We start from the raw sequence: 20,622 nt of genomic DNA, 5'->3' as shown, positions 1-20,622 counted from the left end.
CTTTCTCTTCCATAAGGCCTAGTTCCCATTAAAATTCCGGAAACGGTGTGATTTGTGTTCCAGTCCCACTTTCTTTTTATTTAAATAACCGAAGCAACAGCCTTGGCACAGCAGAAGGAAGCTGGGTTGGGGTGTGTAGAGGTGGCAGCAGTGTGGCCTGATTGGGGGAAGGGGAGTGGGAGGGAAGCAGTGACTGGGTCACACTGGGCTCCCCACACCCTTAAGTCAGGTTCAGCAGTCATGGCTGTGGGACTGGGGGCACTATAGTGAAGACATCAAGTAGTGACGTCTCATCAAGTCCCAGAGACCTCAGGGATGGGGGCTAGGTCACCTCCCCTAAGTGGCAGGGCCAGGGCATCCCAGTTAGGGGTCACGGTGCCCGGAAGGCATTTTCGGCAGCCCCAGCGGCTGCATTGGCAGCTGCGGTTCGCACCACAGGGTTGGAGAAGACACCAGCTGCAAATTCTTGCTGGGCCTTCTGAAAGCTGGCACCTGTGCGGCGATACAAGGAGTGGATCTGCAAGTAGAGGCATAGACTTTACAGCACGTTCTGGCCACTGTTACCCCACTCCAATCTAACGCCATCACCACCACTCACCAGCCTGCAGCTCTAGCTTTTCCCTCGTGGCTCCCTACCAACCCACACCCACACATACCCCATAACACCCACCTCCCAGGTCCATTAGCTGAGAACCCATCCGTCAGCCTGGCCCTCCCCAGTTGCTCCTGAATGTTCCACCCATGCCCCTAGAGACACATGATCTCACTCTCCTGGCCCCACCTACAGCCCCTCACCCGCTTTAGCATCACAATTCCCAGCACAGCAATGCCAGTGAAGAACAGGGCAACCAGCAGCATGAGCACAGCTACAGCTGTGTTGGCCTTCAGCACCGTCAGAACAGAGATCCAGCCACTGTAAGGAGGGGAAAGTATGTGGAAGTGAAGAGGGGCTGCTCACAGCTGGGTCTCTGTCCCCCCAGCTTCTCTGCTGGTTATGTCTTCCCACCAGGGGCCGTTTTCCTGTCAGTCTGGCAGCTTTCCATGCACCGCAATCCCAAACTACACCTACTCTCTTCACAGTTTAATCCCAGCTCCTGAACGATCAGCTCCCAGCTCTCCAAGCTCTTCCAGACATCCTCACTCCAAACAGACCTTTCTGTTGAGGATTCTTCCTCTTCTCCAACCATGGTTACACATGTCTCCTCCAGGAAGCCTCTTCAGATTGACCACAGCCATCTTTCCCTTAATCTATGTCTGTTGAGAGTTGTGTCTGGGCTCTCTATCATGGAGGACATCTTGTCTCTCTGGTTAAATTAGCACCTCCCAAGGATAAAAACCACATTTCCTTTTTCTGAACAACTCCTATGCCAGTACCCAAGGCTAACTTGGTCTACAGGAGTGGGAGGAAGGGGTGAAGGTAGATGGCAGCCTCACAGACCTGAACCCCCAACCTGGGATGCCAATGGCCTGGAGGACAAACAGAACATCCTGGACGAAGAAAATGAAGAAGAAAACGAAGAAATTGAATGAACTGTCACTCCTGCAAAGAGAAAGAAAGGGAAGTGTAGGCAAAGAATTAGCGTTGGAGAAGCAGAATGGGACCCATCCAAGTCCCCTCCCTGCCATCATCCCCACTCCCCCTTCTTACCGGAAAGCCTTATACATGGGGCGGTACCAACAGACAAAGGAGCAGGGGGTGAAAAGGAGGATCCAGAGGATAGAGAGCCCAAAGCCTGAGCCATTGTTGGTCTCCACACAGAAGCTGGCCAGGCAGGCAAGAAAATTCAGGAGAAGAGCCAGAGTGCTGCCTAAGGGTTAGAGGAACAGGATGATGGGTCAATGAAAGCTCCTTTCCCTAGAAGCCCACCCCACAGCCCTCACCAAATGTGGCAGAGTAAGGAAAGGAAGGCGGCTTCTGCCTTCATAGGATCCTCAGTAGGGGAGACAGAGCTAGCAAATCTCAATCATGTGTCATCCCCTTGGCAAAGACGTTTAAATGATTCAGAATACGTTTATGCATAAGGACAAGGGGAAGGGGGAGAGGGCAAGAATATACGTTTGCTAGAAGGCTGGAGAATAAGTTCTAAATACTGTAAAAGGAGTAATCCAGTAAGATTCCTGGAGAAATGAGCCTTAAACTCAAATGCTGAGGAGAGGTGAAGTGTCTAGTTCTGGGTGAGTGGGCTCCAAGAAAAGAAAGATGTACAAGTTACTACCTGTACTCTTCCTTCAAAAAGGCTTCTCGGGCTTCCCTGGTGGCGCAGTGGTTGAGAATCTGCCTGCCAATGCAGGGGACACGGGTTCGAGCCCTGGTCTGGGAAGATCCCACATGCCACGGAGCAACTAGGCCCGTGAGCCACAACTACTGAGCCTGCGCGTCTGGAGCCTGTGCCCCGCAACAAGAGAGGCCGCTATAGTGAGATGCCCGCGCACCGCAATGAAGAGTGGCCCCTGCTCGCTGCAACTGGAGAAAGCCCTCACACAGAAACGAAGACCCAACACAGCCATAAGTAAATAAATAAATAAATATAATAATAATAATAATAATTAAAAAAAAAAAAAAAGGCTTCTCACTACTCACACATCCAGAGGTAGTACATGGTGGATACTGTCTTCTGAAATTCTTGGGGGATCTCCATGGAGATATCCTGGAAAAAGCAGGGCTGAACTGGGCAAAAAGAAGGTAGAGGGGGCCAATTGTTCTGTCGAGCTGTAAGGCACAAAAAGAGCAGGAGGATCTCACAAGTGAGACAGAGACCAACAAATCACTCCCCCTTCCTTTCACCTCCGGTCCTCTCTTCTATTTCCAATTTGAGGGTTCAAAGAAACAAGGGCAAGTGGCAAAAGTTATTTTAATACTGAGTGTTTATTAGGACTTGTGTTTATTATGACTTACAACTTCTAAGCACTGTGCCCAGCATTTTGTATAGATGACTTTGTTTAACCCTCACAACAGTCCTGTCAAACAGGTACAAACATTATTCTCATTTTACAAGTGAGGAAACTGAGGCACTCAAGATTAAATAACTTGCCTAAGAGCTCACCCTTAATAAGACATAGCACCCAAATTCAAACTCAGCAATCTGGCTCCAGTGCCCATGCTCTGAGGTCCTTTTTTGAGACTTCGAGCCTGTCAGATGCCCTCCCCAACCCTATCAAGGATCCACTTACTAGCTGTGCCCCCGAGGGCAGCATGCTGGAGTTCTCGCTCCCTCCGGTCCAACTCCTCTGCCTTCCGGTTGAGCTCCTCCTGCTTCTTTAGCAGCTCAGCTGTGGCTGCTGCAGCTGAAGCCTGACCAGTATGAGCAGAGGGCAATGTGAGTCCTGAACCCAGGGCTGGCCCCTCTCCTCAACCCCTACCCATACACCCCCTTTACCTGGGTGCTGTAGGAGCCATAGTTCTTGGGTTCTGTGGGGCTGAGCTTTCTCGAAGACTGCAAAGGGGGAGCTGAGGGTGGAGCTATCGGAACAGGGGCAGGAGGCTCATAGCTTGGTGGTGGCTGTTGAGTTTGGAAAAAACCTTAGGGATCATCTAGTCGTTCATAACACAGGAATCTAGAGTCTACTTGAATACCTTTAGACCTAGAACTCATTACCTAAGGTGGCAGCCCCTCCCCCAGTTGTTAGAAAGCTAGTTCTTGTGTTTGTATCAGAGAACTCTTTTACAACCTGCAGCAGCCCTCATAACCTCTCACATCGAGTTCCTTAGCCAGGACTCAAAGCACTTATCTACCGTATCAACCTCCTTAAAACTTTTAAAAACTCTTACCTTTTTCTATTGCAGTGAGACAAACAGGTCTAGTCTTTTTCATCCCTTGTTTTCTAACTGTATATCTGAACATAGTTTGTTTTCTCCGCAACTCCAACCGGCCCCATCCCTTTTCTTCTTCAAAAAAGGCTCCCCAGACAGGGTCTTCATCAGGACCTGCCAGACTCCAGGTCCTCCCAAGACTGACATTTAGAGCTCAAACCGATGGATCCTTGGCCTTAGTGTCTTTAGAAGGATTAGGCATCCCATGGCAGACTGGTCTCTCTCAGGGAGCTAAGATCATGGTGTTTCTTCCTTTGCGTGCAAAAAAGTCCCCTATACCCCAACAAAGTGGGCCTGTTAGCATACCCTACCCTTCCTCGCCCGCCCGTGCTCTCCAGAATCTCACCTCCCGGGTCTCAAAAGGGTTGTAGACGTCAAGCGTGGCATACTGTGTGCTGGGTCGGTGCTGGATCACAGCTGGGTCCTGTGGGCAAAGATCTGGGGCTCAGCTGGCACCTGGTGCCTCTGGGGGAACTCACAGGGGCCTCTTCTCAATTGCTGTGGCTACAAGGACTGCAGCTTGGGGCCCACGCTGTTGTCCCCATATTTGCCCCCAATCCTTCACGCCACACTGCCAGTACCAGCTCCTTAAGGGGCAGGGCCCGCCCCCCCAGGATGCTCACTGGTCTGGAGTAGTCGTCACTCCCACGTGGCGGCCCTTCCTCGGATCAAATGTCACGAACGGGAATACAAATTAGCCCGACCCTCTAGACTCGAGAAATTACCCCAGCTGCCCCAAAGAGGCCGGCGCAAGTCACCTGAAAGGGGTTGTCAAGCTCGCCGGGCTCGGCGAAGGGGTTTCCACCGTCTCTGCTTTGAGCCATGTTTGCAACTTCCGCTTGGGCCGCCCCCTGCCCTCCACACCCCTGCCGCGGCAGTGGCGGCGGCCGTGGCTCTCAGAGATCCCTCCGCTCCTCTCGGTCCGCCCCGCTTCTCTGTGCACGGATTGGCTTTACACACCGGAAGGGTCACAAGGATCCCCGCAGCAGCAGGAGGGTTGCGCCTGCGTCTCGGTCAAAGGCAAAGAGGGAAGTGCCCCACGTGACACCTCTAACTCAGTCTCGGTAGCCAAGTACCGCCCCTTCCCCACGTGATTTCCCTCAATTAACGAACTACACCTCCCAGCAGGCCTCGCGTCAGAATCCCTGTCCCTCCTAGTCTTCCGACCGGTGGTGGTAGTCTCCCAGGAGCCCAGTTGAGCACATTTTTTTATCTGGATTTCTGGCTTTATCCTGGGGCCCAGCCTAAGAGCTACAGTAATCGAACCTCCTTCCCAAACCTTATCATTCCAGATAACCCTTATCACCGTCAAGAAATGTTACCCACCCATCACTCTCCTCCCAAGACAAACCGTACAGGTAAACTGGTGACCTGACTATGGTTAATTTTGGAGGGTAAGATGGGACTCCCTTCGTTGCCAATCTTCTCATCCCTCCACCCCAGGACCCCCAAACCTCAAACTCCAGGGATGGGGGTCAGATGAAGCACGTCATTTTATTTCACAAAGACTGTACAAAATTCCTTATAAAACATGGGATAGATGCCATCTGGTTACCTCATTCTGCCCCCATCCAACTCAATTGTGAAGGGGCAAGTGAGGGTGGGAAAAGTGTGAGATGGAATAGCATTATGTACAAGGCAGGGGTTGAAGCGATAGGTCCAAGTTCTTTCATATTTACACTATTTCACATATTCACAGGTACATAGGGAGCCAGTAGGAAGGAGTGGGCTCCGGCTCTGTTCTCTTGTATAAAAAAGCACCAGTGTCCTGGACTGGACACCCACTGCTGTTAGAGTGGCAGGGGGGCCCAGGGCCTGATCGTCACCGACTAATATCCCGACTGGAGTCCCACAACTTGGCGGTAGGTGGCTCAGCCCGAAGGCGGGCGAAGAAAGGGTGTTGAAGGGCTTCGCCCAAGGTCAGCCGCTTAGCAGGTTCATACTCTAGCATGCTTTCAATCAGATCGAAGAGCTGGTGGTGTTCCTCTGCCTCTGAGGTCAGATACCGCTGGTGGTGGAGGGCAGGAAAAAGGTGAGGCACGATGCCTTACAAACCCTGCGTTCTTCAAGGCCCTAGATTTCAATCCTGAAGGACCACGGCTCTGCTTGCTACCATTATGAATGACCACACCGTGACCATTTCTGATGTCACAGCTCACCCTACCTTCCCACTAGCACAATTATTCCTTCATACTCTTTGAAAGTTCTACTTGTATATCCTTGTCAACTTCATGAATCTTCTTTAGCTCCTCAATAAAATGTAACCTCTTCAAAGGTAGTTTATTCTTTTTTGCCTGACCTAAAGAATCCAGGACATTGCTTTCATCTCTGGTTGGCTCAAGAAAAACATGGCTGTCTAACCTCATTCCCTCCATAAAACCACTCCCTCTTATCTCTCTTCTATCAACAAAAGATGTCTTCTTTCAGTTTTCCTCCCCTTCTTTCCTAACCCTCTGCTTGTGAAATGCATTCCAGGGGCAAAACACCTTAAGAAGAAAGTGACCTCTGGGTGGTGGGCACAATTTATTCCCAGCCCGGCTCACCCGAAGTGGTTTGCAGTTTTCTCGAACGTAGCGCCCAGCTGATGTGTTCTCATCCCAATCCAGGCGACCCCGATAAAAATATTTCTGCTTCCTAGAGGGGAAGGGGGAAGTTGAGGAATCAGGAGGTTCCTCTTTTTGTGGGATGATTCCCTTCTTCCCCCATCTCAAGAGTAGCTGAGGGGAGGGCAGATGTCAAAGAAAAAAGAAAACGATGTGATAGAGACCAATTTTGTGGAGAGAAAAGGAAAAGGGTTAAGTCCCTCCCACTCGAGGTTCACCTTGTCTTTCGGATCATCCGGGAAGGGATAGGACCCAAGATCCTTTCCATCATGGCTAGATGTTCTCTGTTGTCATGGGTCTGGGAAACAAAGACAGAACTGAGCATGGGACCGAGAGGGGATCCTGAGGTCTAGCCGCCAAGAAGATAAGCAATGTGGAGTGAGCAGGCAGCTCCTCAGCAGACAAGGAAATTAGGTAGGAGAATACCTAGTGGTCATATAAAACACCCCACCACTTACTTGGAAGAGGGTGAAGCCAACATAGTATTCGAAGATGATGCAGCCTATACTCCACACATCACAAGGCTGAGACCAGCCCAACTCTGGGTAGGAATGGGAAGGAAAAGGTACTGTGAGGCTCAGGGGGCCCTATCCTCACCACCACACCCCCTCACATACTTGGACAACCTTGTCCTTCCCCCCTTACCGAGGATGACCTCTGGTGCTCGGTAATGGCGGGTGGAGACAATGGTACTATGGTGTTCATGGTCAAAGGTGGCACTGCCAAAGTCTACCACCCGCACAGCTGTGCTCTTCACACTGCGCTCATCTCGCTTCTAGGAGCAAAGCAGGAAGAACATGAACCTCTGCACCGAGACTAAGAGAATGAACAGACCGAGCTTCTACCACTATTCTCTAAAGTGCTTCTGAGCATTAAAAAAACAACTTTGACCTCCTGCCTGCTCCCACACATGCCTTCTGCTTTACAGCCGCCCCCATAGCCAGCAGACTACTTTAGGAGTGGGGGAGGAAGAAGATTTAGGAATAACTGTGGAATATCATGCAAGTCTCTATGCATCTGAAGAGTATACCCAAGTGACTAGTGTACAGTATTCGTGAAAATATATAGCAGGTAGCAAAGTGAGGAATAGCTTCCTTAGCTGAGATCTCCATGATCTCCAGTTAGTCAGTGGAGCTGACCTTTCCTTACAGAAAGAGAAGGAAGCCCAAAGCAAGAACCTTGAATGCATTTTCACGCTACTGGAAAGTTAACTGAGGTTCTTTTTCCAAATTCTCTTCCAATTTAAGTCTTATATCTCTCCCCTTCCATCTATTCTGGTACTGCAGTTTTACTCAGTCAGAGCCAGAGCAGAAAATGTGGGAGAAAGAAGTAAAAGGGAGGACAGAAAGGGCTAAGAGAAAGGCAAAGTGGCATGGCCACCTGTGCCCACTGGCCAAGGGGTGGACCCTGTCCATCTTACCTTCTCTAGGTTGTAGGTGAGTTCGTAGTCTGAATTCACAAACAGAATATTTTCAGGCTTGAGGTCCGTATGTGTCAGCTTGTTATCATGGAGGACTGCAGAGGAGAAGGCCAGGTCAGGGTTGGTCCAGGTGGCCAGAGCTAACTGGTACCAGCTGACCCCAGGCTTGGTCACCTAGCTCAAAGCTGGTGAGAAGGCAGGTCCAGAAGCACTAGGCTGCTTTCTGCTCTACATCCAAATGAAATGCCTAGTCTAAGAAGCCCTGTACTTATTTAATTTTTGAATTTTATTTATTTTTTATACAGCAGGTTCTTATTATCTGTTTTATACATATTAGTGTATATAGGTCAATCCCAATCTCCCAATTCATCCCAACACCACCACCCCTGCCACTTTCCCCCCTTGGTGTCCATACGTTTGTTCTCTACATCTGTGTCTCCATTTCTGCCCTGCAAACCGGTTCATCTGTACCGTTTTTCTAGGTTCCACATATATGCATTAATATACGATATTTGTTTTTCTCCTTCTGACTTACTTCACTTTGTATGACAGTCTCTAGGTCCATCCACGTCAGAAGCCCTATACTTATTAACGTCAGATATACATGTACTTCTCAACCAATGTATAAAGATGACTTGCTACGGGGTTGTATTTTTTTTTTTTTTTTGCCACACCGTGTGACACGCGGGATCTTAGTTCCCCAACCAGGGATCGAACCCACACCCCCTGCAGTGGAAGAATGGAGTCTTAACCGCTGGACTGCCACGGAAATCCCTATGGGTTGAATTTTTGTAGTGACTTTGACATGCGTCCGTCTGACTCCTGTGAATTCAACTCTGTGAAACTGTACTGTTATGAAGACTCAAGAGGAAGTATGTACTAGTCCCTACCTGGCCCCTTGGCTGCACTACTCCCTGCTCCCGCCTGGTTTGCTGGGAACAGAGAGCACTCTCAGCTCAGACAAATGTAAACCTCTAGCTTGAGGAATCTTTCTGTCTCTTTGTGCTTGCTGCCTGACTTACACTTTCCCAAGGAAGGGGAATAAAGGAAAAAAGAGGTAATTAGGTGCTTTGACTTCAAACACTTTCTCTTCCAGCTCCTGCTAGGTTGAATGTGGAGTAAGAGCAATCAGTGATGGTAAGGACATCAGTGAAGGAGTTAAGTCAGAAGAGAAAGAGATGTCAACATGACAGTGAACAGAAGAACTGCAGATAATTGAGTTGACTGTTTAGGGGCTTCAGCAGTGCACAACTGAGACAGAAGAGGTCCAATGGAGAGAGGGGCTGCCCCAGAGTCCGCCTCGGCCCGCCCCACTCACACTTGACGGCCTGGCACAGCTGGAAGGCCATGTGGCGCACTTGGTGGATGGGGTAGGGCAGGTAGTTGTTGTCTTTGAGGAAATCGAAGGTGCTAAGGCCCAGAAGCTCAAAGGAGATACACATGTGGCCATGGTAGTCAAACCAGTCAAACATCTGGACACAGAGGCTGGGAAGAGAGATGGGGGAAGGGGGATGTCTGATGAGCTCCCATCTGCCCACCACCCCTCCAACAAAGAGGGACTGCATAGCTGTTGATTCCACATACTTGTATAAAAACATGCCAGCTATTATCACCAAGAAAATTCAGTTCAGCTAAGCAGTGGCCTTTCTGACAGACCCAAGGAGAGAAGTACTACCTGTGAAACTTCAAACCATTTTCCTGCAACATTTTAAATAGTTAAAAAAAATTCTATTTGCTGAGGAGCTGCCAAGCACCAGGCTTCAGTGTGGACCATAAATTGTCAAAGTGCCACTTCTGCATTCTGACCCCAACTCCCGCTCCTGAAATTCACTCACCATCAGCCATCATTGGGCCCATGTTTATACCTACTTATGTCTTTGCTTAATACTCTTATTCTACATTTGGATTATGGAATGTGTGTGAACAGAAAAATTACACATAAATGTCTGTGGCTTCATTAGCATAGTTCTAGGTACTAAAAGCACAACTAATTTTTTGATGAAAATGTTGATTCTCAGTCTCAGGCCCATTTCCAGGGCATATCCCTACTGAGGCCATCTTGGGTCGGAGCCAAACTGCAGAGCAATCTAACTGCCCTGAAAACAAGGGGAAAGGATTAGAGAATGTCACAGACCCTCCCTTCCTGCCTTAATGTTCTACTACTCTAAGATGATGAACAAAAGATGGATGGATGAGCAGGTCTCCAACTCCCCTGCCTGTCTAGTACAGCTCGGGAAGGTTTTACTGTGTGGGGTGGAGCCTCTCACACTCCCCACACACTCCTTCACTCACTCACTTCTTGTTGTCAGGATCCTTCTCGTTGATTTTCTCCAGCACATTGATTTCAAGTCGAGCTGCTTCCTTGTACTTTTCCACATTTTTAATGATCTTCAGGGCAACTCGAGCTCCGCCCCTATAGGATGGCAGGAGAGGCTTTTGCTGGAATCTCAAGAACATCTCAGACTGAACAGGGCTGCCTGGGGATTAAGATATCCTACCTCTGGCTCATTAGCAAAAAAGCCCCAGATAACCCTCACTACCTCTTTATGGCTACCAGGTGTGTAGTACAGAGGGGGCTGACAGTTACCTGCGATGGTCAACACATTGTACAACTCGGCCGAAGGTCCCCTCTCCCAAGGTGCTTACAATTTCATCTGAAATGAAAAAGAGCAGGGTCGGGGAGAGGGAGGGAGAGAAGGTGGGGAATGAGCTGAGTTCGAAGGAAAAAGGGTACAGCAACCTGGGGTGAGGAGATGAAGGAAGGGGGAACAGATACAGATGGTCACAGGGGAAGAAAACCCCTGCATGATTCCCACCACCTTTAACCCAGGGGCCATGAGAGCTGGGAGTGGACAGCAGAGGTCAATTCTCAACAGCAACTCAAACCACCCAGATAAACAACACCACTGAGAAAAGGCAAAAGAGGCTGTGACTTGGGTTGGCTCGGGACGTTAGGATGGCTATGGGACCATTACAGGCTATAGGATTGTTACGATTTGGCTTGTACATCGCTCTTGTAGCCAGTCCCCGACGTGGTAGATGAGGTGGCCCTCAGCGTCGTCCTCTACACTCTTGGCTCTCCGGCTGCTGTGCTGCTGTCGGGGGGCGGGGGGGGTCGGAGCAAGCCAGGTGTCGGAGCGGGGGCCGGAGGGAGGCGGGGTGGGTGGTGGAGGGGTCACCGGTCACAGGCGCCCAGCCAGGGGGGACAGACGATGATGGGGGACAGTGGAAGGGAACACGTCAGATGCAGTAAGGCGGATCGGGGTGAGAAGAGAGAGCGGCGCATAATCCCAAGGCCCCAAACCCAAAATGGGAACGGGGAGAGGCACGGGCAGAGCAGAGAAGTGGTGTCGTTGCCAATGTCACCCACAACCCCATGCTCTACACGATGCCCTTCCAGGCGGGCACAGGTCTCCCCTTGCCCCCACCCAAGCCCACCTGCTGATGGGGCCATGAAGTCCAGGGCTTGGGGGAGAAAGGCAGTTCACAAGCAAGGTCCCCATTAGAAAGTGGAGGCCTTGGGGGGTGGAGGAGCCGCTCCCAACACAATAAGCCCAGCATGCCAGGGAGGGCACTGGGGCTCACAAATGCTCTGTGCCCATCAATCTCCAAAGCAGATTCCAGGGCCCTCCAAGAGTCGGAGAGCTTCCAAGAGAGTAGACAGACTCAGTGCCCACCTCAGTGTTCATGCCCCAAATGCTCAGATGAGAACAAGGATACTTCTCACTTACCAGGGTCCCAGAGGGCTGAAGAAGAGTGGGGAGAGGAAGGGCCTGGGCTGACACTCACCGAAGATGAGCGGCTGAATGTCCGGCTGCGCCGCCTCCGCCGTCTGTGCTTCCTACGGCTGCTGCGCTGGCTGCGGTAACTGCTGTTCTCCCGATGATATTCGTAGGAATGCCGGTAGTCTGTGTCATAGTAGGCTTCTCCCCGATCCCGGCTGTAGTCGTTGCGCCTGTAGCTGCCACAGTATCGCCGGTCATACGCCCTCCGGTCGGATGAACGATCATCATAGCTGCTGTTGGACAACAAACACCCGTTAAGTGTATCTGTTCAGGCCACATTCCTTGTCATACCATGTAACAAGGTCCTCCCTCACCGAGGACAAGGAGTATCGCTAGAAAAGTTGCTCTCACACACTCAAGTCTCTCTGTGAGGACCAAGGCCCAGGGCAGTGAAGTAACTAAGCACAGAGGAGGATGCCCACACCTGCACATCACCAAAACCTCTGAAAACACCAGCAGAACAACTCCCTCTGAGGGCCTCCTCCTCCCCTCCAGTGATGCAATGGAATAAACAGCCATTTCTTTTTTGAGCTATTCCTGACTGATATCCAGCTTTGCTCCAAACTATCCCTAACCCATCCCTCCCACTGAACATGCTGCTAAGTTATTAAAACCATGGAGACCTAACTTTGTCTTGTCTATTAGCTCACTAGCTACCTCTAGCCCCTAGTTCTTTGCACTTGCTTTCCCTTTGTCTGGGACACTTCTCTCGTCTTTCAGACAAGCTTAGATGTCACGTTCTCTGGGACGTTTTCCCTGAACTACACATCTTGCCCCACTCCAACCAAACCTGTTGGATGCTTCCTCAGCCCCTTACTATATACTTCCTCTATGATAAGACTCTTAACACCAGTGTAAATGGGTTATTTTGTTATCCGTTTTGAGCATAACCTTCCACCAGCTACTTAGCTTGAAACCAATAAATCTTTGTTGAATAAACGAATAAGTGAGTGGGCCAAGTGTGAGTTTCTCTTCCTGAAGCCTCACCTCCGGGAACGGACATGGTAGCTGTCTTCCCGTCGGCGCCGCCGTGTCCGGTCACTGCTGCTTGACCAGGAGCGGCTTCTTCGTCTCTTATGCTTTCGGCTCCGATAGTGTTCGTGGTAACTCCCCCGGCTGCCTCTCTCTGAAGAGTGGTATCTTCGAGGATGAGGCATCTGGAAGGGAAGGAAAAGTAGCAATAGTGGGGCGAGCTCTGAGTTTTCAGAAGTGCCCTCCAAGGACTGGCTGCTCCAGAGATGCTAAGCTGCTTTCTGCTCTTCAATTTCTACTTTTTTTTTAAACCACTCACAACTTCCTCAGTCCTCCTCTGTGCTTACAATTCCTCCTTAATGGAGTATATATATTCACCTACTAACTCTAGCTAAAAACTTTAGGAATCTTCCCCCCCCCCCCACTCAGCTCATTGCTCTATTCTGATTTCCCTCAAACATGCCTTTATGAAGACACTCAGGTCTGGGCCACAGCTCATTACAGTTGAGACTGTGTAACTGATAAAGACTGCAACAGTTCATCATTGGCTGGTATCTAGGATAGATATGTGCCACGCTAAGTTCCTCATAACTCAACAAAATAATGCTTTACCACACACTATTATCACAAATGTTTTACAATCATTAAAAGTGTATCTTATCTCCCCAAATAGGCCATCCATGTCCTGAAGGCAGGAATCCAGTTTCCCAGGTTTCTACATATAGTTGTATAAACCAAATATAAGCAAGTTCCAGGGATCTGGGTCTGGCCCCTTGAACTATCTTAATCATTTCTCACATCACTGGCCAAATCCCCCTTGAATGGTTTTAAATACATGTGGCTCCAAGCTGCAGTCAGCTTCCCATCCAGCCCCTCCCCTTTTGTGCTTACTAAGTACAGAATAACTGGTTTTTAATTAATATCAGCACCAGTTGGCTAAAAGCTGGCCACCTTCTGGTTATTGGAATTGGAATTGGAATGGCATAGTGCACAAATCCTTTTTTTCCTTCAAGGAAAGAATCAGAGAGAAATCACTGTCACAATCCAGGAATATGAGAAGAGGAGGGCAGAAAGCAATTAAATAGGCCCAGGGACAGAAGTCTTGTTGTGGGGGGGCAGGATTAGGTGTGGAAAACGCATGACTCCAACATCTGGCTCCCACTCTGAGCTACTTCTCAAATTGAGGACTGTGGCATTTGATTCATTCCTGGCCTAACAGGGCTTGTAGGAAACCAAGAAGATGCAAGCACAAGATTCTCCCAGGTAATCCAACCTTGCTTAGCACAGCTACACAAATGTCATCTCACCATATACATACTGCCACCAAAGTCCCTCACAGGCTGTCCTTCTCCACATTCCCCAAAGGATCTCCAGCCTGCAACCTTTCTCAACTTGTGCATCTTTTTTCTTTTTCTTTCTCACTCAGAAAATCCAGAAATAACTCCTAGGGTAAAAAACTCTTTCCATATCCTCCAAGTGACACAGTGGTGTCTTCCCCGTCTCCGGCTTTGGTCCAACTTTGATATTCTGCTCTTTCTCATCTCTGGAACCACTCCTATCCGTACTCCATCACCCCTTCTCCTACTTTGATCCCTCCCAACTTCCCCACCTGTCTTCCAGAATACATCTAAGGTAGGTCGACCTTCCATCTCATCTTCCTACTCCTCACCTCTGCCACTTCCCGGTTCTCAGCCCTCCCTCTCTCCTAATTTCGCCCCGACCCCTTGCCCCCAATCCAATCTTCTTCCCGCCCGCCCCGCGGTCGCCATCTTTCCGCGCGGCCCCGCGGCCCGCCAGCCCGCGCGCTCACCGTTCTGGCGGCGAGGCCCGTGCGCTTGTCCCACAGGAAGTCCGTGATGGCGGCGGCACTGAGGCCGGAGTCCCGGCACCCCCGCGGCGACGAAGTGCGGCTCCACCCCCCTAACCCGAGACCCTGGGACCTCCCGCCTAGTTCCCGGCCTCCGCTCCAGTCCCGCCCGCCCCGGCTCCGTCCCCGCCCCCAGGATCCGCTTGGCGCCGCTCGCACCGCCCCCGCCCGGGGCCCGATCCCAGCTCGGTCTCCGGCTCTGGCCTCTCCGATCCGCCGCCGCCACCGCGAGCGAGCACGTACGCACGCACGCACGTCCTGCGTCGCTTCCCAGCTACCCCTGGGCTCCGCCCCCAGGGCCGCGCACGCCAGTGCGTCCTCGCGTAGCTCGCGGCAGTCCGCCCGTGAGAGCGGAGGAGGTGCTAGGGCGGAAGTTCATGGGGGCGGGGAGAGAGTCGTCGGGGATTACCAGGCCCGCGCCCCCCGTCCCCCTTCCCGCCTCGTGTCCTTCCGTATCCTTCCTCGATCTTTTACCTATTTCATGAGACTTCTGTGGCTTGTTTTGTTAGGTTTGGAGGTTGAAAAGAAGGGGTTGTTGTTTACGGAATGTCGCCGCTCCGCAAACCTTTTGAGACTTGGTGGTGAGGTGTGATTCTCAAGCATAGCCTGTGAAAGTTCAGTTCTTAAAACAGTTCGGCAACCTAACAACAGCAAAGAAGGGCTCCCACCTTTCCTCCTGAGCAAAAGCTACGCACGTTTCGGGGTGGGTGGGGGAGCGGAGTATGGCCTTGGAGGAAAGGTTTGAGAAATGGAGGGGTGGAGAATCAGGTGCCAAAGAAAGGGAAATTTTTTGAGAACTTTATGTTACGTACTTACACATGATATATGAGAAGTGTAAATTTACTGAATTTAAAAAATGAGGAAAGAGGAGACCTTGAGACAAACTGGGCAGAGTTAGAGACGCTATAGAAGGAATTGAGAAATAATAAGGGAAATGAAAAAAATAACCTGAGGATAACTATATTCAAGTAAAATATCTGAGGGGAGCCAGGATGGTGGATAATCAGATGGAGCTTACATCAGTTGGCCAGAAATGGTTTAGGAAAAGTTTCCTAAAATAGAAGAGGAAGAATAATTAAGGGGTGAAGAGGGCAGTGTAGTTCACTTGCTCTTCCATGAACACTTCCCTTATTCAACAAGCGTTTACTAAGTGTTCACTATGTGTCTAGCATTGTGGCAGGCGTAAGGCTTTTGTTCTTCACAGCTTCACAGTCTAACGCAGGGGTCCCCAACCCTCGGGGCCATGGACCTGTCCTGTCAGTGGCCTGTTAGAAACCAGGCCACACAGCAGGAGGTGAGCGGCAGGCGGGCGACCAAGCAAAGCTTCATCTGCCATTCCCCATCGCTCCCCGTCGCTCTACTGCCTGAACCATCCCCCCATCGCTCGCATTACCACCTGAACCATCCCCCACCCCACCCCCCATCCGTGGAAAAATTGTCTTCCAAGAAACCAGTCCCTGGTGCCAAAAAGGTTGGGGACCGATGGTCTAATGGAAGAGAAAGACCTGTAAACAAATATTGGCAGCTGTGTGACAAGAGGTGTTATAAACAGCGGTGCCCTGGTCACTGTAAGAAAGCTGTAGACTAGACCCTAGCTTGGGAAAGTAGAGTTATAAATGTGTTTCTATTTAGGTTTCCTAGAGGAGATGACATCTGAACCAACTGTTGGAAAGTGAATTGGAGGAGAAGGATAGCAGGCAGAGAATATATTTGCAAAGGTCTGGAGACAAAGCAGAACAAAACATTTAAACAGAATTGGACTCCTGGCTTTCAAGAGAGGGACTATCACAATAAAGGTTGTTGAAACTAGGTCCAAATTTTGCAGGGCCTTGTATGTCATTCTAAGGAATTTAACTGTAATCCTATAGAAGATGGGGAAGTTTGAAGGACATTAAGCAAGTGATATAGCTACATTTGGATTTAGGAAGGTAACTCTGGCAGACTGTGGAAAAATAATTGGCCTGAGAGAGTTCAGAGACCCGTTTAGAGGCGTCTGAAATAATCTAGGTGAAAAAATTCTGAGGGCTTGAAATAAGGCAGTGACAATAAGAAGTGGAGATGAGGGGAAGAATTTGAGATATTTAAGAACTTTCAGGGAATTCCCTGGTGATCCAGTGGTTAGGACTCCACACTTTCACTGCTGAGGGCCCAGGGTTCAATCCCTGGTCGGGGACCTAAGATCCCGCAAGCCGCGCAGCACAGCCAAAAAAAACCCCCAAAATAGCCCTTTACATCACATAGCACTGTAATTTACCTGTCTCATCTGCGGGCATAGAGGAGCACTGGCTTTATGGTTAGGACTTTGTGTTCATCCTTGTATCCTCAGCGTCCACTCAGTAACTGGCAGAATTGCTTTTGGTGAGGGTTGGCAGATGAGTTCGGAAATGAAATACGAGGGGGAGCAGTATGGAGGAGGTCAGAAGAAAGGAGTATGCCTAGGAGAGTGCTGAGAGAAAAAAGTGAAACGCAGGAAGTCCATAAGCGAGAGTGGGTAAGAAGAATTTTAAAAGCTATTCCCCATCTCTTCCACTGGTTCCCAATTCTTCGCTCTCCCGAGCCTCACGAGCTACAACCAGCATCCGGTTTACCCGCCACTCGCAGGCGGCTCCGCCTCCCTGGCACTCAGTGGATAAAAGCCCTTCAACGCTAGACCATGCCCTCTCCGTGGCACTGGCTGCGTTTCCCCTCCTTCTCTTCCTATACTTGGAGGACCGCCCCCATTGGCTAAGCCACGCCCACCAGGGGGTCCCTCGGGTTACAGGTTACATTGGTCCCGCCCCTTCCCGGGATGGCTCTCGGTCCGCCCCGCCTCCGCCCGCCCTGCCCAGCCTTCGCTCGGCTTTCGCCAGGGGGCGCATCGCAACCCGCCCGCCGCCCGCGGGAGAGTCTGTCGCACACACCCCCTCCTCTCCGCGCGCCGGCGGTTCCCAGCCGACTACGCCTCCGCTCCGAGTCAGCCGGGCTGCGCCCGCTCCGACTCCGGGAGGGGTCGGGGGTCCCGAATGGCCGCGGCAGGGTCTAGGAGGCCAAACGTGTAAGCTAACGGGCGTCATGGAGGCGGAGCAGCGGCCGACGACTAGGGCCAGCGATGGGGCGACCCCTGGGCTGGAGAGGGCGCCTCCTGCTGCCCCGGCGTCTACCACCACGGCCTCGGATGCGATCCCTGGGTCCAGGCCCGGGACCGGGCCCGAGCCCAAGAGGAGGCAGCTCGGGACGCTGCTCCAGCCCACGGTCAACAAGTTCTCCCTTCGCGTATTCGGCAGCCACAAAGCAGTGGAAATCGAGCAGGAGCGGGTCAAGTCAGCGGGGGCCTGGATCATCCACCCCTACAGCGACTTCCGGTACTGGGGGTCCGGCAGGGAGGGCGGGGGACACAGATCCCACCCTCACGGGCCGCGACAGGGGGGCCGGGCCCGCCCCACCCTCCACGGACACTTCATTTCCGGCCCAGGGGTCCCCTGTTGGCACGACAGAGTCACTTCCCCCAACCTAGCCCGGGAATTCTTGGGTGAAGGATCCCCAGCCGGAGGTCCTTGGTGACTTTTCATTCTGGGGGCGCTGGAAGGGACAAGCGGACACCAGAGACCTGGATTTCCCATTTCAGGAACCCGGTACCCTACCTGCACCACAGGGAATACTGGAATTAGGGACTGCTCTCTCCTCCTGTCCTGCTTGCTGGGGATCTGGGGAATTTTGTCATGTTCCGAGGCTCGGGGTCAGCCTGAGGGAGAAACCAAGCCCCGCTATTTCCCACTGTCCCCATTCCCACCCCCAGCACCCGCCTAGTTCAGCAGGGCAGGCTACCAGAAAAAATAGGGACGCTGCGGAAGGGGAGGAGGGAGTGTCCAGACAGCAGTTCTGATCGCTGTCCCTGGTGCTGAAGGCGGCATTCGACAGGGTAGGGCCTGGACGCAGAGCGATTTGAGACAGAAACACAGGGGCAAGGCCACCCCACATATGACCACCGCCCAGGTGACTACCAGACCGAAGGAACGAAGAGTGGGGGTGGGGCCATTCCATAGTCCCCATCAGGCTGTACCTCTACATCAAGGTCGCTAGGGGAGGAGAGCAACCCTGTCCTTGGGGGAAATGAAGAACAGTTTCTGGATGTGGCAAGGATGTGTGCAAAGCACCTAACCTGGGGAGCTAAATGAGCAGAAAGGATGAGGTGTGAATCAGGAGCCTGGAAACACAACTGGAGACCTAGACATCATCTTAATCCACAGACATACACACTCCCAGAATGTTCCTCTTTCTCTCATTTTTTCCTTTCATTCCCCTCGTTTTTACTGCCTCATTCTCACCCTACCATGCACCTTTTCTAGTCTCCTGTGGATCTCCCTCCCCTCCCCCATTTCACCCTCAGATGTATCCCCAGAAGCCATGTATCCCCCTTATTATTGTGCTTCTTTTCTGTCCTCTCTCCTGCATCACACGCCAGGCTTGTGACTGCCTGTGAGTCAGGCTGTGAAGATGCTCTATGGCTAGGCAAACCCTCTTTCCCACTCCTCTCCCAGCTTACAGTACAGGATTTCTCCAGTGGCCAGGAAAGAGAAGAAGAGGGGATCCAGGATTTGTTGTTGATTGAAATCACACAGTCTGAAGGGCTTCCTGGAGGCCTGGACTTGGGGACCACCAAACTTCTTTCTGGGGCTGAAAGGGTTGATTTTTGCAGTCAGAGTCAGAAGGGACTGGGTCCTGGGTTGATACTGCATCTAGATGTGTCCTGGAATTGAAACCACCATAGCTACTTGGGACCCTGAGATTGTCCAATTAACTTCTTTGAATGAAGGCTTCACCTCACTCCCTCCTGACCTCTTCTTTTCACAGCTTCCACCACAGCAGTATGGCTCTCCCCTGCCCATGCCCTTGCCTGGGCTCAGCCAGAGTCCCATTGGGCACAGGGAGGTTAGGGGAGGAAAGGAGTGCAGAGCTTCAAGCCTTGCTGTCTCAGGATCTGCTATGGAGCTTCTCTGTATGTGCAGCCCTGTCTGAGATGCTGTGGAGGAGGGAGGGGCATACCTGAAAAGCTAGTTCAGTTGGGAGGCAGGACAGACCATCCCCACCCCAGGACACAGATGAGCAGATCCCAGCAGAGAAACAGGAACTATGGGCCCAACTGTGTTGGGGAGGAGGGATGGGGTGGGGAAGGCTGGGGAAGGCTAGGGAAGGCATGAAGTCCTAGACTAGGAATGGACAGAGAGCTAGAGATGGGAAAAGCAGCAACCTCTTCAGAAATCTGGGGATAAAGGGTGGGTGAGTCATAATACCAACTAGTGCTTGTACAGCACAGTCACATCCGTTGTCTCAGTGCATATTTTTTCAACAACCCTGTGAGATCAGCACAGGGTATTTATCTTTTTTTAACTTAAAAAATATTTAATAATAAGAATATTTAATAATAGTGACATAGATCATATACATATAGTAAGGATATTACATATATATTACTATATAAAGAATATATATATGCACATTAGGGGTATATTTAGTAGGGATATATATATAGTAGAGATATATATATAGTGAATATATAAGGTAGATATATATATAGTATAGTATATAGCAGGATATATATATATACACACACACACACACACACACACACACACATATGAAAGAATAATTGTAAAGCAAACTCACATGTAACAACTATTAGGTCAAGAGAGACTACATTGCTGATACCCCAGAAGGCTCCCTACTGCTCTTACATTCCTTTCCCAAACCCACTATTCTAGCTTTTGGTACTCATTTTCTTACTTTTCTTTATAGTTTTACCACTTTTCTGTGAATCCCTAAATGACGCAGTTTAGTTTGGCCTATTTTTGAATTTTGTATGTGTGGAATCATACAGTGTGTATCCTTTTGTTTCTCAACATTAAATTTGTGAGATTCATTCGTACTGCGGAATGTAGCTGCAGCTGGGTGATTTCACAGTTGTATAATATTCCAGGGTATGAGTGTATCATGGTGTATTTATCTATTTATCTATTGTGTTTATCTTATTTATCTACATTTTTCTACTGATGGACATTTGGATTATTTCCAGATTTAATGCTGTTATCCCTGTATATATCTCCTGGAGCACGTTTTTCCCTTGAATGTGTGTATACCTAGGAATAGAATTGCTGGGTTGCAGGGGATGCAAATGTTTAACTTTACTA

At 50.5% G+C, this 20,622-nt stretch overlaps 2 protein-coding genes across 10 annotated transcripts in view; one reads left to right on the top strand and one right to left on the bottom strand.

The window, feature by feature from the left end:
- Positions 1–51: 51 nt before the first annotated feature.
- Positions 52–14,671, bottom strand: LOC309658403 (dual specificity protein kinase CLK2). 6 transcript variants are annotated; one of them, XM_082456935.1, is made up of 20 exons: positions 14,402–14,639; positions 12,607–12,776; positions 11,624–11,852; positions 10,842–10,929; positions 10,422–10,488; positions 10,131–10,247; positions 9,153–9,319; positions 7,835–7,929; positions 7,060–7,189; positions 6,873–6,955; positions 6,633–6,712; positions 6,355–6,445; positions 4,158–4,235; positions 3,378–3,500; positions 3,172–3,292; positions 2,582–2,710; positions 1,649–1,808; positions 1,439–1,540; positions 796–913; positions 52–517 (listed from the first exon to the last, which is right to left on the bottom strand). In XM_082456935.1, exons 2-20 carry the CDS (start codon positions 12,774–12,776, stop codon positions 371–373), a joined length of 2,295 nt encoding a protein of 764 aa, XP_082313061.1. In that variant the 5' UTR covers positions 14,402–14,639; the 3' UTR covers positions 52–370. The 6 variants fall into 6 exon arrangements, with proteins under 6 accessions (XP_082313061.1, XP_082313060.1, XP_082313059.1 ...); XM_082456933.1 differs by lacking the exons at positions 52–517; positions 796–913; positions 1,439–1,540; ... (3 more) ...; positions 3,378–3,500; positions 4,158–4,235 and adding an exon at positions 5,287–5,819 and having other exon boundaries at positions 10,842–10,926; positions 11,624–11,849; positions 14,402–14,671; XM_082456932.1 differs by lacking the exons at positions 52–517; positions 796–913; positions 1,439–1,540; ... (3 more) ...; positions 3,378–3,500; positions 4,158–4,235 and adding an exon at positions 5,287–5,819 and having other exon boundaries at positions 11,624–11,849; positions 14,402–14,670.
- A 136-nt stretch (positions 14,672–14,807) lies between these two features.
- Positions 14,808–20,622, top strand: part of HCN3 (hyperpolarization activated cyclic nucleotide gated potassium channel 3) — a 12,965-nt gene continuing 7,150 nt past the window's right edge. Inside the window, exons 1-2 of one of the 4 annotated variants that reach the window (XM_082456609.1) lie at positions 14,808–14,910; positions 16,796–17,799. In XM_082456609.1, coding sequence (XP_082312735.1) covers positions 17,510–17,799 — 290 coding nt within the window. In that variant the 5' untranslated portion in view covers positions 14,808–14,910; positions 16,796–17,509. Of the gene's footprint in view, positions 17,800–20,622 lie in introns of all 4 variants that reach the window. The other 3 variants (XM_082456608.1, XM_082456607.1, XM_082456610.1) reach the window with 3 other exon arrangements.

This window comes from Balaenoptera physalus (assembly GCF_965194825.1).
Source record: "Balaenoptera physalus genome assembly, chromosome: 1".
NCBI lineage: Eukaryota > Metazoa > Chordata > Mammalia > Artiodactyla > Balaenopteridae > Balaenoptera > Balaenoptera physalus.
Note: the sequence above shows the minus strand (reverse complement) of the source record. Positions and strands in the feature narration are given on the sequence as shown.